At 49.5% G+C, this 18,996-nt stretch overlaps 3 protein-coding genes across 3 annotated transcripts; all 3 read right to left on the bottom strand.

Moving 5' to 3' along the window:
* Nucleotides 1-240: 240 nt before the first annotated feature.
* Nucleotides 241-5,429, bottom strand: TRIVIDRAFT_192935 (uncharacterized protein; the record flags this gene model as incomplete). Its single annotated transcript, XM_014099079.1, has 5 exons — nucleotides 241-293; nucleotides 949-1,028; nucleotides 1,434-2,698; nucleotides 2,768-4,579; nucleotides 4,662-5,429. 5 exons carry the CDS (start codon nucleotides 5,427-5,429, stop codon nucleotides 241-243), a joined length of 3,978 nt encoding a protein of 1,325 aa, XP_013954554.1.
* A 1,054-nt stretch (nucleotides 5,430-6,483) lies between these two features.
* On the bottom strand, nucleotides 6,484-10,149 carry TRIVIDRAFT_154909 (uncharacterized protein; the record flags this gene model as incomplete). Its single annotated transcript, XM_014099078.1, has 4 exons — nucleotides 6,484-7,162; nucleotides 7,214-8,360; nucleotides 8,421-9,659; nucleotides 9,753-10,149. 4 exons carry the CDS (start codon nucleotides 10,147-10,149, stop codon nucleotides 6,484-6,486), a joined length of 3,462 nt encoding a protein of 1,153 aa, XP_013954553.1.
* Nucleotides 10,150-15,973: 5,824 nt separating this feature from the next.
* On the bottom strand, nucleotides 15,974-17,808 carry TRIVIDRAFT_192933 (uncharacterized protein; the record flags this gene model as incomplete). Its single annotated transcript, XM_014099077.1, has 3 exons — nucleotides 15,974-16,797; nucleotides 16,862-17,406; nucleotides 17,474-17,808. The coding sequence occupies 3 exons, from the start codon at nucleotides 17,806-17,808 to the stop codon at nucleotides 15,974-15,976; spliced, it is 1,704 nt and encodes a 567-aa protein (XP_013954552.1).
* Between the last annotated feature and the right edge of the window lie 1,188 nt (nucleotides 17,809-18,996).

Genomic DNA, 18,996 nt, shown 5'->3' with positions numbered 1-18,996 from the left:
AGTACCTAGTAGTACTGTAGCTGTTTAGCAGGTACCTGGTACGAGAGTTCGGATGGCTTGACATTGTACCTAAAACTTTCATCACAATTGCCGAACGTGGCGGATGTCACTCACGCGTGGGCTGATGTATAATTTCGGCCAAACGGGGGTGTGATAGAAACTCTATGGGGACGTTAATAACTGCTCGTCTTCTCCTACTCCCATTTACCTAGTTATATGCTTCAAAATGCCAGAGTGATGCTACGATACTGAAGTCCATAGGTAGCATTGAAAAGGCCCATTATTTGCGCATCCTCTATAAGACACTACTGCACTTACACGCGTGAACGAAGTCCCCGCGGATACGGTTTCCATAAGCATTAATGCTGTTCCTCTTTCACCTTCTTCTAGCATTATACGGCAAGTATGACTACCACCTACGCTTCCATTTTCTCTAGCAAAGTAATTGCTACTTCCGACGTATATAACTATGGGGGTAGCACGGTAGGGTGGTGAGATTGGTTATAAAAAGGCAATAGCCGAGCATTATATTAGAGAGTGACGAATACCACCCCACGTTGGCTATTCAACATCCCGGTCTCAAATTCAAAGCAGGCTGGGTAGTACTAATAGCAGAATATATAGGAAGTAGCAGAAATAGCGGGAGTAGCAGAAAATAGCGGGAGTAGCAGAATATAGTGAGAATAGTCCATACATTAGGAAATGTATATTTGTTCTAGTAATGGTAATAAAAGATCTTCATCCTGCGTTATTATGACATTCGGAACTCCTAGTCGCTGGAGTGCTGAATGCTGAATAGCCCTTCCCTTATATTATAATAACTGATGCAGTTTGAAGATTTGAAACCAATGGATTGTCCTGCATTCTATTTTGTTGGAAAGTTCGCTGGTCGAGCTTTTTTTATCGCAGCCCTGATGTCGTGTTCATCAACAGGAAATCGTATAACACCTTCCGGCATGTCAATACAGGAGTGGCCATTGTCAATATACCAAGTCAGTTGTTCTTTAAAGCTTCGCCGGAGTAAAACCCTATAAAGAGACACAGCGTGAGAGCCTTTGAGCAGGTTGCAATAGAATTCCCTATGCCTTCGTATTATAGCCTCAGCGGCCTGTCGAACCTCCTCTTTCTCATCATCGAGCTGCGCCACAACAGCTTGGAGGATCTCATCAGGCAAAACTAGTTGCTTGCTCAAGACCTGTCCAGCCGCTCGTTGGACGAGCTGATGATCATCTTGGAAATATGCTGTTAGAACCTTCAGAATCTCAACTGGCAAGGACGATTGCAGATCCAATTCTGAGATAATATCGTATCGGTTGGCTACATGCTGATCCTTAAGCTGTGTTATATATTTAAGAATCTCAGCAGGCAAAGTCGGCTGGTTGCATATGGTTACAAAAGCTGACTTTTTGACTTTATTATCCTCATCCTCCAACCGTAGTATTATATTCTGAAGGATTTCGTTAGATAAGGGCGACTGCGGACGCAGAGCGTAAATAGCAGCTTCTCGGACTCTCGGATATTTATCATCTAGATGGGCTGCTATATCCTTGAGGAGGTTGTTGGGTAATGCCGGTTGCTTGCCGAGAGCCTCGAGAGCAGCCACCTGGACTTCCTCATCCTCATCCTCAAGTCGCAGTATTATATTCTGAAGAATTTCGTTAGACACGACCGATTTGTATGCTAGGGTCCTAATAGCAGCCTCCCGAACACTCGTATACTTATTCTCTAGCTGGGCTGCAATGGTCTTGAGGATGTTGTTAGGTAATGCCGATTGCTTGCCGAGAGCCCTGATAGCAGCCACTTGGATAGACTCGTTCTCATCCTTGAGCCGCGCTGCAACATCCTCAAGAATGTTGTTAGGTAAGGCGGGTTGACGGCATAGAGCCTCAATAGCAGCCATTTGGACAGATTCGTCCTCATCCTTGAGCCGCGCTGCAACATCCTCAAGAGTGTTGTTAGGTAAGGCGGGTTGGTTGCCGAGAGCCATGATAGCAGCCACTTGGACAGACTCGTTCTCATCCTTGAGCCGCGCTGCAACATCCTCAAGATTGTTGTGAGGTAACTTCGGTTGCGTGTTAAGGGCCCGGATGGCAGCTTCTCGGACAAACCAGTTTTTATCCTTAAGCAGTACTGTTAAATCCTTAGATATCTCTTCAGGGAAGACCATCCCTAGGCGTAAGCCCATAATACCAACCTTTCGTGAATCCTCGTCCTCATTCTTAAGTTGTGCCACTGCATCCTTAAGTATATTAAGAACCTCGACAGGAAAAGCCGGTAGCCTTTGTAAGATTGTAGCTGCAGCTGCTCGAACAAGATTGTTTTCATCTTTAATCCGTGTAGCTACAGCCCCAAGAGCCGTGCTAGGTAAGGCCGATTGATTGCCTAGGGTCGTAACAACAAGCTCTCGGACAAACCCGTCATGGTCCTCAAGCAGTATTACTAAGACCTTGAGGATCTTGTCAGGCAAAGACGATTGTTGGCGCAAGGCCCAGATGGCGTTATATCGGACGTCCCGGTCCTCGCACGCTATCCAGGAAGTTGCCCATTCAATAAAAATTGCTGGTATTGCGACCCGTTTGTTTATTGACCGTATAATTTTTCTTTTCATATCGTCAGACCCTGCGCGAAAGGCGGCGTCCAATGCTTGCTCAGGAACCTCTCTCTCGTTCAATAGGTAGTGATGGGGATCTGATGCGTACTTGTAATGATAATGCAATAAGTAGTGACTGATAAATGACGAGACTTCTTCGAAATTGGGATCTGCTACGAATTCGCATTCAAAGAGTAACCACTTGGACAGTTGTTGTTCCAGGCCGGTTCGAAATGGTAAGTTGCTCGATACCTCACTCAAGCAATGCATGATCAGCCGTTGATGCGTAGGACCTAAAAGGTCGAGTGGTTCCTCTTCGATTTTCTGGAAAAACTCTTCGATATTGGCGGACATTCCTTCTCTCCCAGTATCAAGTAATCCCGCAACAAAGCGCCATAGGATATCGTAGCGCGCTGTGTATTTGTGTTTCTGAAGGAACTCGATAGGCTCAATCTCCTTTCTGCGGCCGAGCTCCACACAATTGAGTGGTTCTCCAGCTAGCCATTGCCGCACAAAATACCGTGCCGCAAAGTATTCCTGGAATGTAAGGTGTATAAAGTGATAGCTTCGGTTGCGGAATTCTGCGGAAAGATTCGAGGCTCGCAGAAATGATAGACATGGGATAGTCTTGGCTGGCAAGAAACCCGGGATGGGGTCGGATATGCGGTTCAAATACTTTGTTTCAAACTCAATTACATCATTGTATAGTCCAGTAAAGGCAAGGCTCTCAAGGAAGGAGATCTCATCCTTAACGAATTCTTCAATCTTTTGGCGACTGGCATCTTGAATATGATCCAGTGTTACCGGATTCTGGCCATGCGTTTTCTTGAGTCGCAACATATCCTTCCTCCACAAGCTAAGCTCTATAGCTTGGTAAAGGGCAGTCATCGTCTCCGGCATATCGCTGTCAATATCTTCCCAGGAATAACAAAGCGCATCAAGCTGGATTGGGATGCGTACAAGGCCCTGGATCAGCCAATGATTTTGAACGAAGGACTGAACTTTGTCGACTGTTTCCTCATCAATTTGGGCTGTTTTCGGGTCGGTAAAGACTATTTTGATATAGTCCTTCACCTGAGCTGGGTAGAATCCGATCGTTTCCAATTCGAGATCCAGGTCAGATGGCAGCTTGCCGGATGGCCGAGAAGTGACTATGATGTTGGGCTGTTTTAAAAGCTCGTTGAGGAAGTTAGACATACTGCCTTCACTCAGATCCTGGGATACCTCATCTAGTCCATCAAGGAGAAATAGGGTCCTGCTACTGGTAGTCTCCAACTCCAATGCCTGGGCCAATTCTCTCGCAAAGTCAGGCTTATTATTCGGCAGAGAAAAATATTCATGAGTGAAGAGCTGTTCAAAGTTGTATCCTGCTTGTTGTCGTCTTTCTTCCAGCTTTAGGTTTCGCAGAGGCACCCAAAGGACGCGGTCAAATAAATTGTTCCATTCGCTCCATGTACCTTGAATGAACTCATGGACAATCTTTTTGCATAATGTGGTCTTGCCAACTCCCGCGCGTCCTCGAATCAAGATTCTTCTTGGTTGTATTGTGCTACCGTTGGGCCCTTCGCGTTGATTAAAGATTGCCGCTAATTCGACCTGCATTGAGTCGTCCGGTGTCTCAAGCTTCTGTCGATGAAAGAGGGAAAACGGAGAGGGCGTTTCGTCTTTTAGCTTTGGTTTGGCTTTGTCTTGGGCAAGCTGTTCCACAATGGCAAGATTGATGTAGCACTGATCCATGGGTAATAGGTCGCCCGAGAGTCGTTCAATCTTGAGGTTGTCTGCAGTATAGTGCTTGTTTCGTATCCAAGCATCTGCGTCGTCAAGCAAGGAATTTGTACGAATATCCTGGAGAATTTCTTCGATTTTTCCAACAACACAGATGTAACCCGGGTCTTCAGGACCTTGAAATTTATTCATCATTATGTGAGATCGATCGAGTGGCAGCGGGTTTTTGACAATGTCTAGAGTTGCTGAAGAACTATCAACTAGCTAACAGGTGTTAACCTATCATCCGCTTGCCGTGAAAATAGTATAAAAGAAAAGACAAAATAGGCGAGGGTTAACTACTTACCGGCTTTGGCTGACAAACTAGGTCAAGTAGGGAGGACGGAAGCCACGAGCTCAGCGGGACTTTACGATGAAGGATCGTCATGCCCAACTCATAGAATGTGTGCACTTGGCAAGGATACGTTTCGTCTTGACACAGCTGAGTAAATTTGCGCACAAGTTCTTCGAGATGGAGAGTCGATCCCTTTACTGTGCCGAGAAGGGTGTTAACTTTTCGGCGTCGGATTAAAGCCCAGGCCCTCAGCCCAGGTTCAGCCCAACTTGCTACGTCTTGGAACGAAGTGCCCCGGAAGGGCGTAGCAAGGAAGACAATCCCGCGTGTTGATTGTCTAATAGCAGTGTATTCATTTGGCGGATGGCTAGCAATCAAGAGAGCCTTCATCAAAATAATGCCCCCAAGACATGATGCAATAAAGACAATCGGGCGGTCTTTCTTCTTCGCATGTCTAGTGTTTGGCATAGGACGTCGTTTGATACCAGCAAGCAAGAGCCGGGCAAACACCTTGGCTGTCTTCTGGATCAAATCTGGCTGTTCATAGAGGTCGGCTGGCCAGTCACACATAAAGATCCGGGCAGAGCCTACTCTTTCCGGAAGCATATGCGGACATGCCAGCCAGTTAACGTTCTCATCGGGAGACTTGGACTTCCACACCCACGTGTCGGGAGATTTCGTGTCCAAGCCATGGATTGCAATGATGTCGATGTCTGTCTCGGTATCGGCGCCCGGGGGAGGGTGGATCTGGGTGAGATTAACACCCCTCTGTCGCGCCATCTCTAGACCGGCTTAATGTGCGATGCGCTTTTAGTTTCTGGAGGAACCCAAACACTAGCACTTCGTACAATTTGAACAAGAGAGGAAACTCAGAGCAATATAGGAAGGGGAAATGGTTCACAAATGAAGGTAGCTTTGACAACACACAGGCAAACATGAACTTGAGACGCTGGGCATAGTTGGGCGGGAAGACGGCGAATCAGGAATGCGAGTATTTATCATCACAATATTGTACGGCATCGTGAACAGTGTTACATGACAGCATGATGCCCAATAGCATTGCAGTTGGGATGCGGCACGGCGCTTCCGTGTCATAGGCGCTGTACCAATCCTTCTGCCGGGTCTCTGACCAGTGATGTTGCTTATAGCCTGTCATCCTGTCGATTATGGGGCTTGGCGAACGGCAGGCTCCCGTCGTTAGCACTGCCATGAGAGTACATATAGGTAGCTTGATACATGGGTATGTTGTAGTTAATCCATCAACTGATACTGAACATCACTATACAACACCAATCAGTGTGTTGTCACGATAGTTTCGTACCTCACTTACAGTATGTCAGTAATGTTATATCCTTTATGCTGCTTTTACAGTACTGAATTTTCTGCAACCGGTATGCAGTCGCACATTTCTCGATACCCAAACTGCTTAACCTCTCTAGTACATGAAACGTTACCGCTAAAATAATCCTGGGTTTCACCACTGTATTTCAACTTTTCACCAGTTACACGATTCTAGGCGGAACTTTTCAACTCCAATCAATTGTCAATTTGCTATTTATATCTCTACCCCCCTTTTGCTTATCATGCTATATCCTGCAAATGCCCGTCATGCGTCAAGTTGAGATTGATCTTTGCTATTGGTCCCAAAAACATACCCAAAACATCCTTTCCGTTATGCAAAAATGCGACTATCAATGCTCATGTTTCGTTTATACATTTATGCAATGTTGGTATATGGGAAAAAGAAAAGAAACAGAAAAGTAAAAATGCAACAACAGTGTCATTCTTTCGTTGCCTTCGTATACCGAGGCCCGGACTCTCTTGGTCACGCCCTCTACAAACTCACGCCTCCGTCATGCTCGATTCCTTCCATGGATCCCAATCCAAAGTCGAAATCCATGTCTTTGAGCATATCACCAAGCTCTGCATCCGAAATGTTAATGTCCATGTTCGTTGGCACGGCGGATGGGAAGTTGTTCGCGCTGTCAGGCTCTTGCCTGATGGGTTCTCCGGATGCCAATTCGGGAAGCCTGGTGAGCAACCAGGTCTTGAATTTTCCCAAAAGTATAGGATCATCAGCGGCGGTGTGATCAGTCTTGAGAATATCCTTTGCCTTGGCTTTTAATCCTGTGTCCGAGGGCAAAACTCCCTTATCCATAAAGTATGCCTTGGCGTATTGCTGCAAGCCCCATTCCAGCTCGCGAGAGCAGAAAATCACGGCCGGTTTCTGGTTTGGAGATGATGTCAACTCCTCCAAGTAGCTGTTGACTGCTGAATGTCCTGCCGTAATAGACTTGGCACCGGTTCGCATCTCTACTTCGACATCGTTAATGACCAGTTCGTGGTCCTTGCGAATGGCATATGGTGGTGCAAAGCCCGTTCCACCTTGTTCCAGCGCCCACGCATAGCCAGGTGGGAGACCCGGGCCGGAGTCGTTGATTATTCCAATGTCTCTTTTAAACCTGTGAAGCCATTCTGCGTTATCGGCGGCGGTGTAGTTCCAAGGATCGTCACTAAAAACTTCGTCAGCGTGGCTTATCTAGAGGGTGTGCATTAGAACTTACTCATCATACAAGATCCATCGAGCTTGGTACTGCAGCTCTTCATCTGTTGGCACATGGCGATTGGGATTATTCTTGGACATGGTAGAGGTAACCCATCTCTTGAGTTCCTTCTCTAGCCTCCTGTAGCAGTTGGCATCGTTAAGGAAGTACTGGAACGACCTCAAATGATTGCCGTTCTCATCAAGCCTAGACTGGAATTCAGAAAAGGGGTTTGGCGCAGCAGTAGAGAGAGAAATCGAGATTTTCTCAGATGGTTTGCTGGTTATCCCAGTGGCGCCCTTAAAGGAACTTGATAGAGTCGTTTGACCAGGAGCATTGCGCTGCCTAAAAGCTGCAAGCCATTCATGATTATCCGCCACAGTTTGGTTCCAGCCGTCATCGAATTCGTAAATGGTAATACGAGCCTTTCGTTGCAGTTCTTCGTCTGTAGGCTCTCTACCCATAGAGCGCTGCTCCTTGAGGAACGCAACCAGCTCAGACTCCAGCCTGGAGTAGTTGTGGATGGTGGAGTCGATCGAGTTTGGATCTGTCGACCGGATCGACTTATGCTGGACATCTTCGCTTCGGGGCAGATGCGCACGCCGACGGAACGGTGCGAGCCATCTCGTCGATGCCGTGATCAGTCGCAACAACCAGTTAGCAACCGCCTCCGAGGGATGAGTGCACACTTCTTCGACTCGTCCCACAATCTTACGCGCTTCCTCCTGAAGCTCGTCATCCATTGTCGTGAGGCCCAGCAATTGCTTGGCCTTGACGTATTCGTGGAGCTGCCTCTCCATGGGGCACTCCTCGAAAAGGTTGTCCTTGCCGTTAATCTTGAGGGTTTGAAGCCTGTTTTCAGCCGCGCCACGGAGAGGACCAAACCTAGCTGTCTTGACAATCGTCTCGTGGCTCATGATGATGTCACGAAGCCATGAGACCTGCGTCGCGATTCCTTGCAAAGATAACAACTCGGAGGCGAAAATGATACGACATCCTTCCAGCAGCATGTCTTCGTCGCTTGGTGACCGGCCGTGTTGATCCCAAAAGTTGCTGCCGAAATAGGCCAGCTCTAGTTTGATCAACTCATAGGCATTCCTTGGCGATTCGGGCGGAGATGCGCCAGCATTGTACGGCAGAGGAGATTGTCGTTCATGATGAATCAAATCTATATTTCAAAAGTTAGACGCCTTGATCTGATCTATGGGATACTGTAATGGTCTCATACAGGGAGGGATCGAGTTCTCGACCATGTCCAACACAGGTACTTCAAAACCCCAGTCACCCTTCCAGTCCGCCATGGAGTAACCAGTCTTGAAATGCTCCGCAAGGTGGTCAACTCGAATAGTCCAAGTATCCATCACAATGCCGCAGAAACCGCACCTCGACCGAATCTCGGGAGTTGCCACTCTCCAAAGTTTCATTGCCCAGTCCATGAATTTGACGTTGTGAACCAACCGAAGGTGCTGGTTCAAGTGGTCCTTTCGATAGAACGTCCTCTCTTCCAGAGACCGCTCCTGACAGGCCGAGTGGTTGTGAGTCTCCACGTGGGCATCGTCTGGGTTCACCTCGCCACAGAATACGCAGCACATCTGCCCGTTGTCTGGGTTGACAGAGCGAGGACCATCCGGCGCACACACCCATCTCTCCAAGGACAGGTGAAGTGATTTCTCATGCCGCTGCCAGTCGTGCTTGGTTCGGAAGGTTTCCGTACAGAAAGTACACTGGAAAGTCTTCAGCGGGACAGAGAGGCTAGTTGAGCCTCCCTCCTTGCCAGGCGCCGCCCTTCGCCTCCTTCGCCGTCTTCCCTTTGTGCTAAAGGCCGCCGAGCCGAAGGAGCCCCATGACTTTTGCGAGCCATGAGAGAAGGCAGATCGAAGAGAACCACCACTGGAGTGGGATGTTCCCACACTGCTAGCAGAGGACTGATTGCAGAGTGACCTGCTTGATCCGTCGTCTGTATAATTGAAACTATAAGGACTGTTGAGACCGGAAGATACTGCAGATGACGACGATGCAGTAACGGCCCTGGCAATGGCGGTTACGGAAGCCGGTTCGTGTTCAGGAGGAGAGTGCTCCCAACGCTGAAGCGGGTTCATGGACTCGAGAGCAGGTGTTCCTCGTCTGCGTGGGATATCGATCGAGGCAGACAGATTACCAACATGGGGAGAGGTTGACCTCGGAGGCTGAGCCTTACCGCGGCGCCGGGCATTTGCCAACCAATTGGTTATCTGGGTTTTGTTGAGGCCAGTCTGGCGCTGAAGCATCTCTTTTTCCTCGTCGCTGGGATAGGGGTGTCTGTTATGAGTTGATAACCATGTTTTCAGAATCCGGACTGACTCTCGAGAGAACCTGGCACCAATCTTGGGCGGGGTTCCGGCCTTGGCACTGGCAATGCCATCATCAACTGAACCGGTTGTCTGCAGGTTCATCATGTCCAAGAAGGATGGGTTACCGAGAGGCTTCACTGGCTGGATGTTGATGAGGTCTTCCTGAGAAATGGAGTTGATGGGCATATCAGTGGAAGACCAGGAGAGTCTGGTAGACTCGGGGTTCAAACTATCAGGGATGACTCCCCCAAAGCTGCATTCGAGCCCCAAGGCAACACAGCTAGTACAGTAGCCCTTGTGAAGACCTTCTCTGATTTTTTTGCAAGAGTATCCGCCCAGGACGCAGTGAGCACAGGGATTCTCCGGTGTCTCCCAGAGCAATGACTCGGTGATGTCTAAGGGAACGGACTCGACTCCCGGGATCTGGGAGAAGTTGTTGTGTTCAAAGTGCTGAAGAGCACAGAAGCTGAAGTCATCCTCATTGACATTCTCGAGCACAAGACCAATGTCATCCTCGGCAGGGTTTCCGGTGGACGACATGTTAGGTACAGGTGGGTAGACGCTGTCAGCGGCTAGCCCAGCATTGTCCCAGTTGACATACTCGTCCAGCTCATCAATGGAGGTCATCTTGGTCGTTTATGTGAAAGGGCGCGCCGTGCTATCGTCTTGAGCAAGCGGAAAGGCGTGCTCACTTCATCCAACCAGAAGCCACAGAATGAATGACTTGGAAAGGGCGCGCGGCAGGGTCTTAACAAGACAAGATGAGTCGACCCCAGATGGCGTCCCACCTTCGGATCCGATCCCAATGAGAGAAAAACTCCGTCCTTGGCCACTAATGATCTGAGCCAAGAACAATTGAACGTTGTGGGATTGGAAATAAAGATTCAAACGTGATTTCAGTATTGACCTGTTGAAGAAAACCGCAGTTGGGATTGCAATAACAGGAGAAATGTGGCTCGAGACAAGGCGGACCGTTGCCAGTTTTGTTCATCCGCGCCTGTCCAAAAGGCGGTTCTGCCTACCCACGCGATCCCCAGCAGGGTCTCGCCGTAACGAGGACAGACAGCCCCATCTCCACGGCTTTGTGGCTCCCACAAGCGGTGCGGCATGGCGCTGGAGCCAGTGGGAGCAGAGTCATGAGTCTGGGCTGGTGGAGCAAGCCTCAGCCGGAGCCGGGGCATGCAAGGCAGGGATTGGCGGCGTTACGGTCGACATGAACTTGTCAATTCTGCGCCCTTCGTTTGACAAACAAGCAACCCATCCAACCGTGTGTCGCGGTACTGTGTGGGGGTCATGGAGAAGAGGCGAAACTGTAAGATACTACCTGTATGTACGGAGAAGACATGCCTCTTGGATCTTTTGCACACAGTACAGACACTATCTCGACGGTCGATGCGCAAATCGTTCCCCACGCTGATACATAAACATATAGCCCGATGACGGCCTCACTGGCTCGACCCCCTACCCTTCCGTCGTGGCCTGCCTCGATTACTCGCCAGATGGGTGTGAATCAATACGACGCCGTTGCGCCATGCGGAGTGCGGAGAAGGTAGGAGATCACGGATCTCTGATTACGGACCAGACGGAGTAATCATCGCTCTAGTACTCTATTGAGCACTAAAATTTGTTCCGTGTTATGGACACCGGCCTTGGGATTCTTCTTTGTTCCCCGACATGCCACTGTCCCACCCAGCCGATTCCTTGATTGCTGACTCCGCCAATTCTCGAGCTTCGCCGTGGCGGTGCGAGAGGTGCGGTGTGCTTTTAAAGTGAGGTGGTATTCAAGGTGCACTGCTCCTTGCTCTGTCTGAAATTATGAGTGATTCAGGCAGAATGCTCAGGGAATATACCTGGGAATATACCTGGAATAGCATGACATGACGAGAATGGGCAATCTGCTGCTGACAAACCTGTGGTCGTATGGTGATACGAGCCATGTGTATGTACGAGTATGTAGCATCATCTCTCAGACAGACTGACGCCGCCATTTAGATCTACTAGTCCGTCGAGAATTGCCCGATCTCCTCCAGGCAATTCCTGCAATGGACTGCTTCGTACTCGTAAGTGGCATGACAAACGCTTTGCATCCGATTATCAGAGCCGCCGGCGACACTAGAGCCCATAAGGCAGATGACTAGTATCTTGGGCGCCAAAGATATCGAAGCAACTAGGCCGCCACTACGCCGTAGTTGCTAAGGCATATGAAGATGGAGCGATGCCGAGTGGATTCACCTTGAAGCACGAGGACATAGTATAACAATAACGTTATACCTCCGAAACTAGCTCGTCCCATCGTCGTCGCCTGGCCCCGCGCGGACAATCCTGATGCCTGGCAGCTGGCGAAGGCTCTAGAAACTTCGGCAATAGCGTCCTTGTGATGGATGGTGTTGGCCGGTGGCTTCTGGCTTTGTGGACTAACCGCGAACGTGGTGCTGACACCGAGCAAACTCGAATCGGCGGCGTCAAACGGCACGTGGTGGGGCGGACGCTGGGCCGCATTCCACTTTGAGGACGGACAAAGTACGAGTAGTTCGCGGTGAGGCTTGATCAACATATAGCGAAGCTCTAAGTCGCCAGCAGCTCCGAGTCAGGAGGCCGTTGTTGTTCACCCCCATGGCGGTCAGTCTTGTCGCAGGCATCGTGGGGTTTGACGCCATTGGGGCCCTTTGGTTTGGGTGACTCAGGAAGAAGGTGTTGATTCTACTACGTTCCATTGGCTATCGTTTCAGATTCATCTCGGAAATGAGATGACCCATATCGTTTCTTGACAAGCCTGACGGTGAAGCATTGACGAGTATCTAGCTAATTGCCGATATTTACTTGCCTGGAGGTTGGAAGCCGTCCGATTTGTCACGTTTCGAATCACAACCTCGCTTGAACAAGGAGAGATGAAGACAAAGCCGGGATGGAATCATACATGGGACGATTCTACGTTGGTAGCACATGGCCTTGGAAAAGAAGCGTGACAAACAAACAGAATCTACTCGCACCTGTTTGAATTTCGTCTATATAGACATTCATAGGTAAGATGAGGATTTCGGATGCCAACATGAGACGACGGACTTGACGACGTGGTACTGTCTTTCCGAGAGACGATGGTTTTTGATATTATACAGCATTCCTGGCTGTAAAAATGATTCTACTCACAGGTGATGTTTTCATAATATTATCAGTGTAAGCTGGCATAGTGCAGTACACTACAGTTGCAACAGCTAGCCGCATTGAGCCGCTTGATTTGAATTTATCGAATATGTTTCGCAGAATTCCGGGGTTCTACAGTGGCATTGTTTATTTTGATAAATTTCAGTCTAAACTCAAGGCAAGTGAAGAAATATTGCGTGTCACTTCTATTCGACATGTACGGTTTTATCGATATTATCAAGTTGGCAAGAGAGAAAATGAGGAAAAGCCTGTGACACTTTTGATTGCGAGTAAAATCTCACACTCTTTTTATCATTACGCCTGACTAGGATTTATACTCAAACGCCTCTCTTTTGATCAAAGAATTGATGGTTTCGAGGCATTCGTGGACAGATGATAAATATGATGAGATTTATTCCATAATCTCTGAGTATTTTACTGCACCATTCCGCTCTAATATGCATGTGGTAGCCACCAATCAGGCCGAGTCAATTCACTCTTCTTCTTAAAGCCATATTTCCAAGGCTTTGCGACTCTTGCATCGTTGGTGGATTCTGAAGGGCTGCAGGATAATTTTTAACTTCCAAGAGCCTCTCTTATAGCACCGAGAGTGTTTGCCATTGCAACTCCTGGTAATACTCATCCGTTGTTCTGCTTGATGAACATCAACTGCTCCAAGATGCGGAGTTATGCGTTCTCCAGTTGCAGAATCTGTTCATTTAATACATTGCCCGCATTCTTGAATGCGGAACACAGTTTCTTGATTTCTCTGTTGTATCTAGCTCGCATATTTAGCCGCTAATCTACATCTCTAGGTAGCATAAGCCTTGCTTTACACAGTTGTCCACCGTTACAATTATGAATGGCAAGGGCGAGCTCGGCACTCATGGTAGCTGGCAAGGTTGGCGAAGAAAAACAAAGTCGGTGCAGCTGCCGACCTATAGGATCAGGAAGAAGAAAACCTGTCTCCTTGTGTAGCGTATCCTTCCGGTGTGGCGTGCAGTCAACTGACGGTGAATCGAAACTCGCAGACACAATGAGAGAAGCCACAGCGGTTGGGTCACATTGAAGGCGAATCAGAGACCTTATCTGTCCTGCAGGTTGGATCGGGCTGGCACTTTAAGGCAAAAATTTCTTCTGACATTGGGGATAGGATTCAGTCGGTGACGGAAGATAGTTTCAGCCATGCAGCTTCGGAAGAGACCCCGCTCAGGTGTAACTCGACATCTTCCGAAAGCTGGGGTTGGGGGAAAAAAAAGGGGGGGGGGCGGATCTGTGAGAAATGCGAGAGCCTGGTTTGTAGGTGAAGGTATTCAGCTTGTCTGTAGGGATCCAAGAATTGCGACTATGAAGTGCAACTCTCTCCGCTGTGTGTGATCTTCTGTGTGAGAGTGAGCTCGGGCTACATAGGTACTCAGATCGTCTACCCACGATTACACTACGGAATACAATTGCTATCAAACTAAACATCATGGACCCTGTAAAATCTTTATACATGGAGGCAACTCGCGACAGAACCGCTGATGGCCAACAGAGGACAACACACCCAGCAAACTCACCGTCATCAATGCAAGGGGTATGGATCCGCGAGAAGAGGAATCTCGGTAAGAGTGATTTAGGGAATGTATGACTTGAACGTCACGAGGATTGCTCGAGGACCCTTTCCACTCGAGCAGTGAAGCGGATCAAGAAGAAGGACCTGCCAAGCGCACCTGAGCGTGAGATGCAAGCCATGGCCAAGTTCTCACGAGAGCCCGTATTATCCATAGTCCGTACCTTTCAGAAAACCGCGATGATGACCCCAGCAATTTATTACGTGCTACGGCTGGTAAGAGGACAAGAACTCGCTCTCCATAGCAATGGAGTTATGCGAACGCGGAAACTTGGGTCAATATATTAAGGATCAGGATGCCCTGCCGGAGACTACGGCGCAGAGCATTACACAGCAGGTATTAGATAGCTTGGCCTCTATGCATGGAAGAACACACGCACATCATGACTTGAAGCCAGAGGTACTCACCTTCTAAGCCCCATGCCAAAGGGTTCCAGGCCTAACCGGGGTGCCTAGAACATTCTCATTGCAAGACTCAATCCACTAACAGTCAAGATCACTGATTTCGGGTTCACCAAACAAACCAAGGGCCAGCCTGGATACTCTATACTATTGGGTACAATGGAATTCTTCCCTCCAGAGATCATACTCGCATCTGAGATTGAGCAGGGAAAAGTGGACGTTCGTCCTTTTCCCGTCGATATGTGGTGCTTCGTGGAAACCGTTGCTCGAATGCTTACCTCACGCCTTACTTCATCACTGAGAGTTCGTTTCAGAAGTACTGCATAGACAGAGTATTCCCGACTGCTGCATTTGAAATAGCAAAGATCTCAGACGAAGCCATTGACTTCATTGCCTCCTTGACGAAAGCACAATCCTCTAGCAGGATGACAACGGTGGCAGCAAAGGCGCATAAGTGGACGAGGAGCAGTATATCGGAAAGACGGCCATCTTCAACCGCTACCAGCATAAATGTACCCCCAGCAGCCCAGCCTGTGGCTAGAAGCTCAGTTGTTACTCGCAATTCACAGTCACAGTCACGGTTGCAGCTGCAGTCCCACATACTTCAATGGGGAAGCTGAGTGAAAAGCATATTTCGTTTGAACTACTTTTTGGGTAAAACTGGGTAAAAGAAACAAAATGGTTGGTTGAGTTATCAATCAACCAACCGGCGTGTTAGTCGTTTGACGACGCTGAGGGATCTTGGGTGTCAAAGATGATGAGAGGCATCGGCGAGCCTGAATTGTTGTCGATTTACCTTGTGAATAGGTCCTTGTCGAGTTGTAAGCGGGGAAGAAAAAGGAGAGAAATGAAGAGGCAAGCAATTACAGTAACGGAGTCACTTCTTTGTATGTATCTGATATATAGAAACAAAAATTGCGTCATACTACTAAGCTTACAGGTGCTCAATACACAAGGTAGAAGCTCATGATATGACGCTCAAGTAGACAGACGTAGACCCAGGACGGCCCGTACAGGGATCAATCAAGCCACAAACACCGGCCCATGCCTCGCGAGAGGTGAATTACCCTCTCTTTCAATTCAGGCAGGCGTACCTGCAAATCTTCCTTCTAGATACGCCGTCCGTCCATCCAAGACGCTATAAGTCAGTTCCTTTTCCGATGCGCCACAATGGATAGCTGTATTTTGAGAAGAAAATAACAAGAAAAAAAAATTGAACAAGAAGAAAAAGGTCATTGACCAAGTAGCAGGAGCTCATTGGCCATTGGCAATCATGCCGTCACCGCCTCCTATCATTCACTCCCCTAGTTCCATAAGTTCTCGTTCTTTTGCAGCGAGCATCTCTCGCATTCGCTCAGCCTCTTGCTTCAGTAGCATTCTACGTTCTGCCTTGATTCGCTCGCTATCTGCATCGTTATCTAGAGATCTAGATGTCGCGTTCAGCGGCGTAAATCCACCACCGCCTGATAGCCTCGGCGATATGCTAGCAGGAGACCTTAGAGGCGGCAACGAATATTCTCCCCGATCCGCACTGGTAGGCGCGGGATTTAATGGCTGATCGGCACTTGTTGATGGATTGAGGATAGATTTGATGGAGGAAATTCGCTTCGCACTTTCGTGACTATCTGCGCCTTTGACAGAGTCTGTCTCCGTTGATGAGAACGATCGTTTTCGGGTGGGTGAGAGGAAGGAGGCAGGCGATAGGGAGGACTGTCTGTCGTCAGCTATTGCTGAGTTCATCGAGGCCAGTGGCGCCAGTTTATTCTCGTCATTCATCGACGGTGGCATGCTGCGTGAGGCCGTACTATGTTGGTGATAGACTGCCAAATCAGACGCAGACGCAGATGGCAGTGGTGAAGGATTTCGACTCGAGCGCATCGCTGGTTCGGGTTCGATGGTCAGAGGGTGGCCAGGGCGATGTCGAAGACCTAAATTTACAGATCCGTCCTCGTTGATAGTTCCCCTCTCCGGAGTCCTCTCCTGGCTTTGAGTTTCGACTCCCTCCATGCCCTCATCCATATCCTCGTCGTAAATCGCGGGAATCACTCGCTTTCGTCTTTTGATGGTGGCCTTCTTCATAGTAACTGGTCTATGCACACCATGTAGTTTGTAATAAAGTCCTGAACATCACCCCAACTGGTTAAAAATCATACAAGCAGAAATGAATGCCTAGTATCAACTCACCACAAGCATTGCAGATAGTATGTCCGCTTTCATCTCTCCTCCATAAAGGGGTTATTGTAGTGGCGCAGTTCTGGCATGCTATTATGACCGTAGTATCTCGCTCTTGCGACTGGAGGGCATTGATATCGATTGGAACAGGCTCATTTTTGGTCTCAACACGGCCATGGCATCCCCCTTGCCGCTGCCCAACATTAAGCTGGGCGCTTTTAGACATGCGATTATTGTATGCAGGACATCCGTTGCATCCTTCAGCGCCGCCAGTCCCGTTACAACGGCCGCCGCCGGGGCAGGTGCCTGACTGCGTTGCATCGGCGGCCACGTAGGTTGCGCCAGCGACATTTGGTAGCAATTTCGGTGCAAGGGAAGAGCTTGGCTTCGCAGCGGACGGCTGGGCCGAACCGGTGCTAGGTACCAGGTTGGGCGGCTTTTTCAGGCTTGTAGGCCGAGCAGCATTCCGGGCCTTCAAGTATAGGCCACAGGCGTTGCAGATAGTAGCACCCTGGGGGGATCTCCTCCAAAGGGGAGTTCGGGTGGTGTTACAGTTACTGCACAAGGCGTCAGCAATGGGATTCAAAGCAAAACGGCATTCCATGGGTCACAAGAGAAGCTTACCTGCAAACCTGCCCACCTTGTTCTTGCACATTTGCTGCCAGCGTTTTTCTGGGTTTGGGTGCACTTGACGCACTCCTAGGACTGCCGGCAGTCGACGAGACGTCGTCATCGATGCCTACATTTTCTTTTTCCCTTGCACTCGGAGGAGAACTCTCCCCGGCATGCTTATGCCTCTCGCCATCGTTTTCCACCGAAGAAGCTGACTTTATGGGCCCAGGCGGCGTGGTTTCACGATTCTTGGCTGACATAGGTCGAGAGGGCAAAGCTGTCCTCGCCGAGCCAGCTTCCCGCTGAGGGCCGATGGGCGGCGTCCCCGGCTGTAATGTTTCACTCATTTCCGCGCCGAGAGTTCCTAGGAATATCGAAGCCTGCTCAGTAGATGATGCCTAATACCACGAGATATGTTGGGCGTGGTACGAGGGCTGACAAATAATAGTGGCGCAAGCACGGACTCGTCAACCGGCCTCCGAGTCTACCATTTGCAAACGGGGGATGGTCGGCCTCGAGGTGGCGAATATATCAGGGCAACGTATTCTTGGAAGCACCGATAGAGAGAGTCGCTCAAAAGGCCGAAAAGTGACGACAGGTGATGGATCAAGATATTGGCTGGTGGTGGTGACGAGCCGGCAGCCACGTTGTGCCGAATCCGAGTCGTCAGGAGACAGGTAAATTAACGTATCAAACGGTCAGGATGGGGGCCAGATGGCCGAATGAACAGGCCACACCTCGGCCGAGAGCTCGTCGACGCAGCGTAAATCGTCTGGGCTATCGATACGGAGGTCGAGGAACAGCCGCAGCTTGCAGAGGACGGAAGGGTTCGAGAGGACCAAGCAAAGCCAGCGGCGAGTCCAGGGTTGGGCAAAAGTTGGAGGAATTGGGGAGCGGGGCCTTTGGAAGCGAGACGAGATGAGAGTCAAGGCGAGTCAAGGCGAGTCAAGGCAAGGCAAAGGCGGGGACGATGCGATGCGAGGCGATGGGCGGTTCGATTCGAGATGCTTCGGGCGATGTGGTGTGATTTGTGGTTCAAGCTTTTCCTGCAGCATGTACAAAGCTGGGTACTCGACTCTGTAAAGTGGCCCCCGATCTCTGGCCGAATCTGAGCCAGATCTGGAATATAATACGGAACGAGGCTGTTGGATACGGAGACGAAATGGTCGAGGCACAATGGCTGAGCAGATGCCGCAGAGCCCGGCAATCAAGATGCCGCTGTTGACGATGAGAGAAGCACGTTGGGCTCGGCACTAGAATAAATTACGAGTCGGTACACCGACGACGTATCTGCACTGGTAGTTGATCTGGGTGGTATCGAGGCCGCAGCGTGTTGGGCTGGCGTGATTGCCGTGCTTCTAGCACCTCAGAAGCGTCACTTCAGCATGCAAAATGCCCCGAACGAAGCCCCAAGCCCACTGCAAGCCCACTGCAACCCACCGCTGGTCCGCCGCCAACCCACCGCCTACGCAAGGTGGCCAATGAGGCTGTCGTGATACGCTGTCAAGATGCCTTTGCTTACAATAGTCGCCGCC

This window comes from Trichoderma virens (assembly GCF_000170995.1).
Source record: "Trichoderma virens Gv29-8 chromosome Unknown TRIVIscaffold_80, whole genome shotgun sequence".
Classification (NCBI taxonomy): Eukaryota; Fungi; Ascomycota; class Sordariomycetes; order Hypocreales; family Hypocreaceae; genus Trichoderma; species Trichoderma virens.
The sequence above is the reverse complement of the archived record's forward strand: the minus strand, read 5'-3'. Positions and strand labels throughout refer to the sequence as shown.